General features: G+C 43.6%; 1 protein-coding gene and 1 pseudogene across 1 annotated transcript; both read left to right on the forward strand.

Annotated features, from left to right (window-relative positions):
• Positions 1 to 2,628: 2,628 nt before the first annotated feature.
• On the forward strand, positions 2,629 to 3,536 carry LOC103307173 (olfactory receptor 4D9-like; annotated as a pseudogene).
• Positions 3,537 to 10,501: 6,965 nt separating this feature from the next.
• LOC135975539 (olfactory receptor 14A16-like) lies at positions 10,502 to 14,049 on the forward strand. The gene is made up of 2 exons (XM_065566756.1): positions 10,502 to 10,759; positions 12,273 to 14,049. Exon 2 carries the CDS (start codon positions 12,300 to 12,302, stop codon positions 13,233 to 13,235), a length of 936 nt encoding a protein of 311 aa, XP_065422828.1. The 5' UTR covers positions 10,502 to 10,759; positions 12,273 to 12,299; the 3' UTR covers positions 13,236 to 14,049.
• The last annotated feature ends 8 nt before the right edge of the window (positions 14,050 to 14,057 follow it).

Raw genomic sequence — 14,057 nt, forward strand, 5'->3', positions numbered from 1 at the left:
ATAGAAGCTGATAATAAGAATGCTCCATGTAAAGTGAGCCTGCATAGAGAATCACATCCGTTCCCTCTGTATTCTGCAGCAGGAGAAGTGGAGCCCAGTTGCCTCCACATGGCTGTGTTTGTTTGCCTGCATTTTGGGGGTGAGGAGAATTACATGGGACAATTGTGCAAATACATCAGGACTTTAATTGGCTACTGGATTTTCAGTTACTGAGATATTCTGTGCATTTTAGGAATTAGGACCAGGCTTTTTAAGATATTTAGACACCCAAAGATGCACATAGGAGCCTAGTGGAAATTTCGTATGTGCTTAGGTGCCTAATTCCCATAGGTTTCAGTGTTCGGGTGCAGAAGTGCTTTTGAAACCCCACTAACCGCCTATCTGTATCATTTGGAACCTAAATACCTTTACAAAACTGGCTCCTATTGACTAAGATTTATGCTCCCTGGTGGAGTTCAGTGTTCAGCTGCTTGTACTGGGAATTGGGTGCCTGACTCCTCTAAGCAGCTTTGGAAATCTTAGCCTGCAAGCCGACATACTTCAGCCTAAGGGTAAATTGTTCGAAGCTATCTTCATGATTTAAGAGGTCAGGTCCCATCTCCTAACATTAGCCACCCAAGCTCAGACCCAGGAGAGTCAGGTGGGCTTGAGACCCCGCACTGCAACATCCACATTGATAATGTTAATGTGCTAGCTTGCTCCAATCTGCAGGGTCGATATACCCTTAGGAGCCTAATTGTCATTGAAAGTTCATGGTCTACACTGCTAGTTCTCAGCACTGCTGGGTTTAGCCCTGGATTTTCAAAGGAGTGGATGTCTGACACTCTTAGGCTGCTTTGAAAAACTAGGCATTAGGTGCCAAACCTTAGCCTGATTTCACACAGTCAGGTCTGGGATCAGTTCCTGGCTCTCAGTCCCTTCCATCAGACCTAAAGTGGGATTTTCAAAAATTTAAAAGGACCAGATTTTCAAAGGGATTTATGCACCTAAAAATGCAGATAGGGTCCTAGTGGGATTTGGATTTTCAGGAGTGAGTAAACTTCATACATGCCTAACTTCCATTGATTTCAACAAGAATTAGATGCCTAACCTGCTTAGGTGTTTCTGAAAATTCCACTAGGCACCTTTCTGCATTTTTCAATGCCTAAATACTTTAAAAAACTTGGCCATTAGGCACTTCTGAAAATGCATCTAAATACCTTTGTGAATCCCACTCTAGGTCCCTAAAACACAAAGATGTCATGGTATATTAGGCACTTAGGTTATTTTGAAAATCCTACTAGGCACCTAAATAACTTTAACAATCTGGCTCTTCTGAAAGTCCCACCATTAATTCCTAAGGAAAGGGAGAAAAAAGTCATTGACAAATGGAAATCATGGTGGATAAAGGGACATAGAGCTTCAGGGAAATTCAGTGTTAAGTTTGAACTTAAAAAGAAACCCAATATTTGAAAGAATGGAAATGCTCAGTTCAAAACACCCAAACAACCTTAACTCTCCCCTTCTGGCTTCATTCTGAAATAATGAAACATGCATTCTGGGAGACTCTTAGGCCTGGTATACACCTAAAATGGAGGTCAGCCTAGCTACATCATTCAGAGCTGTGAAAATGTCATGACCTGTGCGACATAGTTAGATCGACCTAACTCCCACTATAGCCACAGTGTCGTTGATGGAAGTCTCAAGAGGGTGGATTTACTGCAGTGATGGAAAATCCCCTTCTGTGACTGTAGTAAGCATCTACACTTTAGTGGCATAGCTTGTAGTGTAGACACACCCTCACTCATCCATAAATAGGGGATTTAATTATCCGTGTTTGTCAAGGCTGTATCCCCACTTTGAACTTTAGGGTACAAATGTAGGGGCCTGCATGAAAACTTCTAAGCTTAACTACCAGCTTAGCTCTGGTCTGCTGCCACCATTTCCCAATGGATTCCCTCCCTGGGAAGCCTTGAGAAACCTTCACCAATTCCCTAGTGAATACAGATCCAAACCCCTTGGATCTTAAAACAAGGAGAAATTAACCATCCCCCCTCCTTCCTCCCACCAACTCCTGGTGAATACAGATCCAACCCCCTTGGATCTAAAACAAGGAAAAATCAATCAGGTTCTTAAAAAGAAGGCTTTTAATTAAAGAAAAAGGTAAAAATCATCTCTGTAAAATCAGTATGGAAATTAACCTTACAGGGTAATCAAACTTAAAGAGCTCAGAGAACTCCCTTCTAGTCTTAGGTTCAAAGTACAGCAAACAAAGATAAACACTCTAGTAAAAGGTACATTTACAAGTTGAGAAAACAAAGGAAAACTAAGACGCCTTGGCTGGCTATTTACTTACAAGTTTGAAATAGGAGAGACTTGTTTAGAAAGATGTGGAGAACCTGGATTGATGTTTGGTCCCTCTCAGTCCCGAGAGCGAACGCACTCCCAAACAAAGAACACAAACACAAGCCTCCCCCCCCCCCCAAGATTTGAAAGTATCTTGTCCCCTTATTGGTCCTTTGGGTCAGATGCCAGCCAGGTTACCTGAGCTTCTTAACCCTTTACAGGGAAAAGGATTTTGGAGTCTCTGGCCAGGAGGGATTTTATAGTACTGTACACAGGACAGCTGTTACCCTTCCCTTTATAGTTATGACAGGGGGCATCTCTCAGAGCACTGAGCTCCAGCACTTCCTCTTTCTGGTCTTCCTCCTAGTCTATGGAACTACATGGCTTGGGAACCTCACCATCATCATCACCGTGATCTTTGACTCCCACCTCCACACACCCATGTACCTCCTGTTGGCCAACTTGGCTTTCCTGGACTTCAGTGAGTCCTCGGTGACTGCCCCCAAGATGCTAAAGGACCTCCTCTACCAACGCAAAACCATCTCATTCAATGGGTGTCTGACCCAGATGTTCTTCTTCCACTTCATCGGAGGCACTGTGGTCTTCTTCCTAGTAGTGATGGCACCCGATCGGTATGTGGCCATCTATAAGCCATTGCACTACCTGTCTATCATGAACAGAAGTATGTGCATGGGGCTGGTGGCAGGGGCATGGCTGGGTGGCTTTGTCCATTCCATTGTCCAGCTTGCACTGATCATCCAACTGCCCTTCTGTGGACCCAACACACTAGACAGTTTCTACTGAGATGACCCCCAAGTCATCAAATGGCCTGCACAGACACGTATGTGATGGAGTTGCTGATGGTCTCCAACAATGGGCCGGTCACCACAGAAGCCTTCATCGCATTGCTCATATCCTACAGCATCCTCCTGGTCAAGATAAGGACACATGTCATGGAAGGGAAACATAAAGCCCCGTCCACCTGCGCAGCTCAGATCACAGTGGTGAGTTTGCATTTTGGGCCTTGTGTCTTCATCTATGACCGGCCTTTCCAGAAATTGACAGTGGACAAGGCAGTGTCTGTGCTGTACACAGTGGTCATTCCAATGCTGAACCCAATGATCTACATCCTGAGGAACACTGAGATGAAAAGTGCCATCAAGAGATTAATGGGAAGGTTCCTGTGCTCAAGGAGGAAAGCAAACTTCTAACAGATTTGTGTTGCAGGCCAATTGTGTGTTTTGCCTTTCTAAATACTTCCAAGCTTTCCAAGGTATTTGGATGGTCAAATCCCATTAATTTTCATGGGATTTAGGCATGTTTAATCCCTTAGGCAGCTTTGAGAATCCAAACCTTCAATCTGAAATTACATTTATTTTAATTTCAGGAGAAGACTGACATGGAAGAACCTGATTATCGGCTTTATGACAGGGGTGGGCAAACTTTTTGGCCCAAGAGCCACATTGGGGTTGTGAAACGGTATGGAGGGCCGAATAGGGAAACCTGTGCCTCTCCAAGCAGCCTGGCCCCCGCCCCCTCCCACTTCCTACCCCCTGACTGCCCCCCTGAGATCTCCCCCATCCAACCCCTCCTGCTCCTTGTCTCCTGACCGCCCACTCCCAGACCCCACCCCCATCCAACCCCCACTCTCACTGTCTCCTGACTGTCCCCTCCCCAGAACCTCCATCCCATCCAACCACACCCTGTCCCCTGAGTGCCCCGCAGGACCTCCTGCCCCTTACCCAACCCCCTCCCCCCCGCTCCTTTCCCCCTTTCCATGCTGTTCAGAGTGGCAGGACAGGCTTCTTGGAAAGCCTGGGAGGTGGGCGGATGCAAGCCATGCTGCCCACGCAGCGGTGTGGCTGCAGGGGAGGGGGGCAGCAGGGGAGGGGCTGGGGGCTAGCCTCCCCAGCTGGGAGCTCAAGGGCCAGACAGGTCGGTCCCACAGGCCAGATGTGGTCTGCAGGCCGTAGTTTGCTCACTTCTGCTCTATGAGATAGAATTGTTGGTCAAGATTTTCAGTCATTCAATTTTATGTACTTATATGGCTCCATAACAGAGTATCTGAGCTCTTCACAACCCTTAGTCCTCAGAACCCCCTTGTGTAGTAGACTAATGCCATTGTCCCTGTTATACAGAAGGGGAATTGAGGAAGAAAGGGATTAAATGATTTGCCCAAAGTTACAGAAGAAGTCCCTGGAGGATGAAGGGAACCAACACAGGTCTTGACAGTGCCAAGGTAGTTCCTGTTAGGATATAGATGTTCAGGCCTGTCTGTAAAGGCCTATACTTTAAGAACTTAGGTATATTTTTATCACTTAGCTAGTTACAGGGGTATAAAACAAAGAATCAAAATCACAGTCTGCCTGTGTATGGACCTTCACTCACTAGGACAGTCTGAGGCCTGGTTCTTAGGCTAAGGCCTTTCGCTAAGGAGCAGGGGCAGCCATAAGCTGAGAAGGTACAGTCACATCCTCACATTCCAAACTAGTCACATTGAAATAAGGTGTTATTGGGTTGTTAGGAATACAATCCTTTCTTGATAATGCCCATCACCACCAGATAAAGATGGTTAAAGATGGGGGGAGGGATAGCTCAGTGGTTTGCACATTGGCTTGCTAAACCCAGGGTTATGAATTCAATCCTTGAAAAGACCACTTAGGGAACTGGGGTAAAAATCTGTCTGGGGATTGGTCTTGCTTTGAGCAGTGGGTTAGACTAGATGACCTCCTAAGGTCCTTTCTAACCTTATGATTAGTTTGATAGCATCCTGTCTGGCAAGAAATCTCATTTCTAATTCAGGTAGTGGGTTTGAGAATTATGTTACAGTATGTTAGGATTGGTTAGATAGATTTCAGTAAAATGATTGGTTAAGGTATAGCTGAAAATATTACTATATCAATTAGGCACAAATAGGAAGTAAGTTGGGATTTGGAAAAAAGGAACTTGGATTTAAGCTTGCTGGAAGTTCACTCCAATAGACATCAAATTGTTTGCATCTTCAGACTTTGGGTATTGTTTTTCTCTGTTCACACAAGAAGGACCAGGGAAGTGGGAGGGTGAAGGAATAAGTCCTCTAAGATGTCCCAAAACATTGGATGATCCTTTCACATCCTTTTTCTCTCTCACCACCAGAACCCCAAGAAAGGGTGTGATTCTATGTAAGAGATGATACAAAATATCAGCTTATTTTCATGTTTCTGCTGTCTTTTGATGTAATTTGGAGTCTTTGTATCTTTACTAAATGTTCTAATAAAATTGTTTAAAGTTTTCCTTTGCTCCCAGTGTGTCATCATTCTACAGATTGGGGTTCCTAACCAGACGATTAGACAATCAGACCTTCTGTTTATCACAGGTCCTTAAATACCACCCAATGACCTCTATGTTAACCCCACCTCCCAGAATCTACAGAAAGCTTAAGACAATAGCTCTAGGAGGGGAAATTGCTTTGGGTTTGACTGATGCAGCTACATCTGCCTGAATGTGCAGAGACCCTGAACCAGTCATAAAGATAACTACATAAGGTTGCGGGACAGGCTGCTGCTCCAGGATTGCACTCACTATTGGAAGACAGATGGGACAATGCTGGGAGATAGAAGCCAGATTTTTACAAATGTGGCATCACTTCTCCCCACTCTCTCCTGGAGTGCCTCTAAAGTGGCTCTCCTCCTGCTGGAGTAAGTCCTTCATCTGGCTGGGTGTCTCAAACTGGGCATTTTTCCGGTCTCTGATCCCTCACCATCACTGTCATTTTACCTAGGGGCCCCAGACCTAGCGTCTATATATTTATCAGCCAATTTACCAGCAGGGAGCACATCTCACAGATTTCTCTGTATGAACTATAATCTTGTGATATTAGAATATTTTATGTTTATTTAAATGAGATAGAGGTTCTAAGCAATGAGAATCACAATTACTGGAACAAACATAAAACTAGGCATGATGGTGCAGATACTGAGGTCACGTCAACTGGAATAGCTCCATACCACTATGCTAATTTACAGCATCCAGAGATCTGGTCTCATTGACTCTAACTGCATTATGGCACATTTATGCAAGGTTTGTGTGGGGGTGGTGCGTGTATTTGATCCCCTTAACTCCAATGGAGCTACAATTGATTTACACCAGATGAGGATCTAACCCTTCGTAATTGTTCAGTCTCTCTGTCATACCTACAATCAGTGTGAAATAAACATTTTTAAGATGTCATATAGCATTGCACCTGCAGCCTAATGAGTCTTTTATTTTAGTGATATCTGCAGGAAGAAAACATATAATTGCTGAGAAAGAAAGAAAGAAAGAAAGAAAGAAAGAAAGAAAGAAAGAAAGAAAGAAAGAAAGAAAGAAAGAAAGAAAGAAAGAAAGAAAGAAAGAAAGAAAGAAAGAAAGGGAAGTGGGTCCATTAATCCAAATAGAAATTGAAAATCAGATACAGAAAATCAAAGCAACACTGAATTTCTCCAAAGTTCTCTCCCCAGTAGGAAAGAAATGCTCCTTAGCCATTAAAAGTTCCATTCTTGAAATTAATCCCATGGGGCAAAGAATTAAGAATGTGCAGACTGGTTAGGAACTTCTGTCTCCTCTTCAGATTCACAGGCAAATAATATGTATTTGAAACTGAAGAATGGGCCAGATCGCCAGCTGGTGTAAATCATCAGTAGCTCCAATGGAGTTAATGAAGCCTAATTCCCCAGCTGGTGAAGACTATATAGTCCATAGGCATCTCATCCACAGCTAGTGTAAATCATAGTAGCTCTGTGGAAATCAAAGGGTCACATCTCCACTTGGCGTAAACAGCCCTAACTACTCAGAACTCAATGGAACTGTATCAATTTACACCAGTTTAGGACGTAGCTAGGAGCTTCTAGTGTTTGCCTCTGGCTGCTTCTCAGTGACCAACATCAAACAGCCAGGGCAGCCTGAGCTGTGGGTTCCTCTGGTGGCTGCATCCCAAGAGCTGCTGAGGAAATGCAGGAGAAAAATATCTCTGCTCTCTGAGAGCTGTTTATATGGTGTTAATGAAGGAACAGGCTATTCCAGGCCAGCTGGGGCTCTGGTGCCACTGGGCTCTGAGCAGTTTGTAGGTCACATGTCTGTGCTTCAAATACATATTTTATTCTGCAATCTCCTTGGGATGTCACTTGTCATTCAGCCCTGCCTTGTTTCTGGCCAAGAGTCCTTCCAGGGATGTTGCCATCATATGAGATTCAGGGTGGGTCATTTCCTTCTCTGGGGGGGTTAGGTTTGGTAAGGGCTGTTTATCAGGGTGGTTTCTTCCTGAGGTGAGATCAGAGCTGGGCTCACTGCCCTGGAGACCAGATTCAGCTATTTAACCCCAGGGCAGGTACATCCTGGGCTGTGATCATATCTGAATCCAACACAACCCAGGATCAGCTCTAGAGTTCGGAGGGGCTTTCAATCCCCCATCCTATCTAGTCCTTCACCTCTCAACCAAGCCTGCCCCAGGAGGGGAGCAGGGAGTGGTCGTCTGTGGAGTGGCTCCCTGTGTGTCGGGAACTGCAGAGACCCACCTCTGAGGGAATATGGTGAAGAAGCAGGGAAACAGCTGCTGGATAACACAGTGGTGGGGACATTATTGAGAGATATAGAAACAGACAATGACTGTCAAATGCTTCTCAGGCTGGGAAACAGTCCACAAAGACCAACACTGTAAGTTTACTATTTCAGTTAATATGTTTGGGTTTTAAAATACTGGAGGAAATGTAATAATAGAACCATGAATTACATTGAAACTCTCAGACTTTTACAGTCATTTAATAAAACATCTAGAGCTCATTTTTTTCTTAGCAGAAAATTTTTATAGAAATTGTGGAAACCAAAACACTTTTTGGTTTTGTGCATCGAGAACCAAACAATTGCTATTAAAAGCTGCTGAACTCTGGAAAAAAATCACTAAATTTTTTGAAAAAAAAAATTGTTTTGATTTTTCCTACACATACGTTGTTTTTATGGATAGCAAAGATTTCCCAGGAAAATGTTTTCAATTGAAAATCCAGTTTTCCTTTGGAATAATTTAAACAGATTCAAAACTTAGATTGAAAATAAACAGATTGGAAACAGATTAAATATTTAGCCCAGATTGGAAATCTATAATTAAGCCAGGATGCTAACATTAATATTCTCCAATAACACCACTATTACAAACCCATTCACTGTATTGGAATCATGTTTAATTGCTGTTTCAAACAGTTACTTGCAGGATGGTAAACTTAAGTAAACAGCAAAGTTGATACCCACAGAATATGCATTATACATGCAGGCACCTTTAGATTTAGGCACAGACAGATGAAGCCCCTAGCCAAAGCCTGTCGCTACCCAAGGACATAAAGGAGGGCAATGGGACGAGACCCCGGTTCTCCTGCTCTAGCACCATATCCTCTGTCCCACACTGATGCCTGCTAAACAGACAGCACACCCACATAGTAAGACACAGTCAATGCCCCAGAGATTTTAAAACCAAAGTAGACACAGCAGAGAAAGGGATGGAGGGGAAACAGAGGCATAGGCAGGAGAAGTGACCAGCCCAATGTCACACAGCAGGTCAGTGGCAGAACCAGGAATAGAAAATAAATCTCCTGATGGCCACTGACCCACACAGCACAGACATAAGGTCACAGAGGGAAATGACACAACGTATAAGTAGCTGAGTAATGCTATTAGCCCCTCATCACAGAGAGATGGAAATGCAGATGGGATTTGGTGCCACAAATCAGTTTTGGAAACAGGCAGCAGGCCGTCTGTGTGGTGTTGCAGTGGAATCCTTACAACTGAGCTGTCATAGTGGGGGCTTTGTGAGTTCATGTCATATTTCCCTGGAAAGTGGAAATCAGGCACCATTAGATTTTTAGTATGTTACCTCCACATCCAAGTTTGCAGCCTGCTGTCTGACTAATAGCGGGATCATCTTGGCTAGAATTCATAGGTTTGGGTGTGCTTTGTCCATCCTTCATACTGTATTTTATCATGCCACATCCTGAGCCAGATTTTCAGATAAGCAGAAAATCAGATAGAGAAGATCTCTGCAACACTGAATTCCTCCACAGTTCTGTCCCCAGTAGGAAGTAACCATTAAAAGTTCCATCCTTACAATTAATCTCTTGGGTGAAAGATCAAAGAAAGTGCAGACGGGTTTGGAACTTTTGTCTCCTCAGATCAGATTCACAGGCAAAGAATATGGATTTGAAACTGTTTATGGGCCCGATCCCCAGCTGCTGTAGATCTGCAGTAGCACCAGCAGAGTTAATGAAGCCAGATTCCCCAGCTGGTGAAAACGGACATACACATCTACCTCGATATAATACTGTCCTCGGGAGCCAAAAAATCTTACTGCATTATAGGTGAAACCGCGTTATATTGAACTTGCTTTGATCCACCGGAGTGTGCACTGTTTTACCGTGTTATATCCGAATTCATGTTATATCGGGTCACATTATATCAGGGTAGAGGTGTACTTCCATGGACCTCTTAGAGCCAGATCCCCAGCTAATGTAAATCAAAGAAGTTCCATTGAAATCAAAAGTCCACATCTCCATTTGGCTTAAAGATCCCAAACTATTTGAAACGGTATCAATTTACATGGATTGAGGACGTTGCACTGAGCTGTGGGTTCCACTGATGGCTGCATCCCAAGAACAGCTGATGCAACGTAGGGGTAAAAACATCTCTGCTCTCTCAGAGCTGATTATGTGGCGTTAATGAAAGAACAGGCTATTCCATGCTGGCTGGGGCACTGATGCCACTGGGCTCTGGGCTATTGTAGGTTATATGTCTGTGTCACGAATATATATTCCATTCTTCAGTCTCCTTGGGACTTATGTGGGGCATCAACCCTGCCTTGTTTTTAGCCAAAGGTCCTTCCAGACATGCTGCAATCATGTGAGATCCAGGGCAGGTGCTGTCCCCTCTCTTGGGGTTAGGGTCGACTAGGGCAGGATGTCAATGTGGTTTGCTCCTGAGGTTAGATCAGAGCTGGGCTCACAGCCCTGGCTTCTGGGTTCACCTATTTAGCCGCAGAACAAGCCCATATTGAGCTGTGATCATATTTGACATGAAACTCCTATAGACTTCCAATGGGAGTTCAGCACCCAACAAGCACATACTGAGTTGGGCCCATGTTTGAAGACTGCAGAAGCTGTGATTTGTTTTACAGCTTGGAGAGGCTTCACCTCTCAGCCAAGCCTGTCTGAGGAGGGGAGCAGGGAGCTCCCATCTGTGGAGTGGGTCCCTGTCTTCTGGGAACTGCAGAAAGACCCAGCATCTCAGGAAATATGGTGAAGGGGCAGAGAAACAGCAGCTGGATAAATCAGTAATGGGGCATTATTGACAGGTACACAAACAGGCAACGATTGAAGAATCCTTGTGGTGGAGTGTCAAATGCATCACAAATTGGAGAATATTCCACAGAGACAACACAGTAAGTTTGCTATTTGCAGTTGAATATCTTTGGGTATTAATATAATGAGCAAATTTCATAATAGAACTATGAGTTACTATTGGAACTCTTCATAACATTTAATATAATTTAATCAAACATTTAGAGCTCCCCAGAGTTTTTTTCCAGAGCAGACAACAGTTGTCTTTTCATAGAAATTGTGAAACCAAAACTTTTTTTCTTTTTGTTCACTGAGAACCAGACAATTTCTGGTAAACTGTTTAAAACCAAAACATTGTCAGTGAATTAAAAAAAAAAAAAAAGTTTTGACTTTTCCAGTACATAGGTTGTTTTTCAAGAATAGCAGAGACTTCCTTTGAAAATGTCTCAGTTTAAAATCCAGTTTTCCTTTGAAATAATTTAAACTGAAAATGTCTGAATACCCAGATTGGACATGTAGATTTAAACCGGGGTAGGAACACTGATATAGTCCAATAATAGTACAATTTGAACCCAGTCACTCTATTGCAACTGTGTTTATTTCTGTTTCAAAGGGATACTTGTCGAATGGTAAAACTGAGTAAGCAGCCAACAGCATAGGTATTAAACATACTAGCGCCTTAGATAGAGAACAGTGAATTGAAGTCCCCAGCCAAAGCCTGTCTCTCTTATCCCTGCCCAAGGACATAGAGGATGTCAATGGAATTAGAACTGAGATATTCTGCTATAGTGCCATATTCTCTGTCCCACAGTGCTGCCCACTAAACACAAATGCTGTAAATGGGGACAGTTAACATACATATAATAAGACACAGTTCATCCCCCACAGAACTCACAGTCCAGGAAGACAAGGCAGAGAAACGGATGGAGGAGAAACAGAGGCACAGGGAGGGGAAGTGACTGGCCCAAGGTCACAAAGCAGTTCAGTGGTAGAGCCAAGAACAGAACCCAAGTCTCCTGATAGACACTGACCCGCACACCCATAAAGTGACAGATGTAAATGACACAGCAGAGAGGTAGTGGAGCGATGCTGTTCGCCCATCGGTACACAGAGATGGAAATGCAGTCAGGATTTTGTGTCATAAACCAATACATTTGCATGCAATCAGCCATTCACGTGATGTTGCAGTGAAATCATTACAGGCGAGCTGTCATACACAATGCCAAGTCCATCTCATATTTCCACGAAAAGAAGATATCAGGCAGTGTTGGCATTTTAGTTTCTTGCCCAAGTCCAGAGCCTGTTGTTTGTAGCAATAGGGGATCCATCTTGGCTTGAATTGTTGAATGGGGATGGTACTTTGCTCCATCCTTCACATGGCATTTTATTAAGCCACATCATGAGCCAGTTCTTCAGATGGTGCAAACTGATGCAGCTCCATTGACTTTAAGGGACCTGCGCCAATTTACATTCATGTGATAACTCACCACTCCTAGTTAATAGCAGTGATGAGTGCTGTGCATGGTTGACACTCACATCATATTGCTGCAGGAAATCAGGGCCACTCCCTCTGTCACTGTAATTCCCCCACTGTCTTTGTCCTTCCCTCCACAGCCATCACACAATGAACTGAGAAAGAAAATGTCCAACCGAACCACCCTGACCGAGTTCCTTCTCTTGGGATTCTCTGACATTCGGGAGCTGCAGATTTTGCACTTTGTGGTATTCCTGGTGATTTACCTGGCAGCCCTGATGGGGAATCTTCTCATCATCACAGCCGTAGCCCTCGACCACCATCTCCACACCCCCATGTACTTCTTCCTGGTGAATCTGTCCATCTTAGACCTCGGCTCCATCTCCGTCACCATCCCCAAATCCATGGCCAATTCCCTCATGAACACCAGGGTGATTTCTTATCCTGGATGTGTCACCCAAGTCTTTCTCTTTTTACTCCTCACTGCAACTGATCTTGCCTTACTCACCATCATGGCATACGACCGATATGTCGCCATCTGCCAACCACTGCACTATGAGAGAGTGATGAACAGGAGAGCTTGTGTCCAAATGGCAGCCAGTGCCTGGATTACTGGTATTGTCTACTCTGCCCTGCACACTGGGAACACCTTCAGGTTGCCCTTCTGCCAATCCAATGTCATCAACCAGTTCTTCTGTGAAATCCCCCAACTACTCAAGCTCGCCTGCTCTGATTCATACCTCACTGAAGTTGGAGCTATTGCCTTAGGTCTGTTTTTAGCGTTAAACTGCTTTGTTTATATAATTGTGTCTTATGTTCAGATCTTCAAAACTGTGCTGAGAATCCCCACTGAGCAGGGCCGGCATAAAGCCTTCTCCACCTGCCTTCCTCACCTCACTGTGGTCTCTTTGCTAATTTGCACTGGGTCTTTTGCCTACCTGAAACTCACCTCCAGCTCAGAATCAGGTCTGGACCTTGTGGTAGGTGTTCTCTATTCCCTGGTGCCTCCAGTGATGAATCCAATCATCTACAGCATGAGGAACAAGGATATCAAAGCTGCATGGAAGAAACTGATTGTGTGGAGGTTATTCACCAAGAGTTAAAATGTCCGTCATTGCAACTTGACTGTGATTTCATTCTGAGTTTCTTTGTAGATATAATCAACTGATGACAAAATTGTCTCTTTGAGAATAATAGGGTGCAATCTGTTTATGAAATCATGAAATCTGGACTAGATTCAGTGAATTCAAATGAGTTAGTATAAGATTACACCAGTGAACATAAGATCAGAATCTTTCCATACTTCTACATATGCACCTATCTATCTGTCATAGGGATTGATAGGACTACTGTCACAGCACTATCTGAGCATGTTGCACAGAATATCAACAGCCATATCTAAATCACTAGTGGATTTCATGAAGTCTGTGGCTCTTCTCCTTTTTTGGGATAAAAATTGTGCCTGAAGTATGAGAGGTTTGGCTTGTGTGTTTGCTTGTTTCTTTTTCATTTTGTTTAATTTTGTTGATTCATTCCTTGACTTGTTTCTTTGCTCCAGGTGATTTTTTGGGGGGAGGGAGGAGCTTGGAAAGGTGCAGTATGTTTGACTAAATGGTGGTATCCATTTATTTTGTCGTCTATTCAAGGTGTCAATGTCATAATCACCTTGATGGGGTTTTCTGAGAGACCTGAAGTTTTGCTTTCCCCACTGATGAAGAATTGAAAAAAGTTTCTACAGGTGTCTGTTCAGTGATTCTTTTAACGCTGATGGGATTTTATTGTGTCATTTATGATGAGTTAGGGCACCTAGAGCCTTATATAACTGTATGTATTATTGTTATTTATCTATTTAAATTTCTTAAAATAAATAAATACTATATTGTTCTTCCTATGGTGGAAAGGTATTTGGACGAGAAAGGTATTAA

Source organism: Chrysemys picta, chromosome 13 (assembly GCF_011386835.1).
Source record: "Chrysemys picta bellii isolate R12L10 chromosome 13, ASM1138683v2, whole genome shotgun sequence".
Taxonomy (NCBI): Eukaryota; Metazoa; Chordata; order Testudines; family Emydidae; genus Chrysemys; species Chrysemys picta.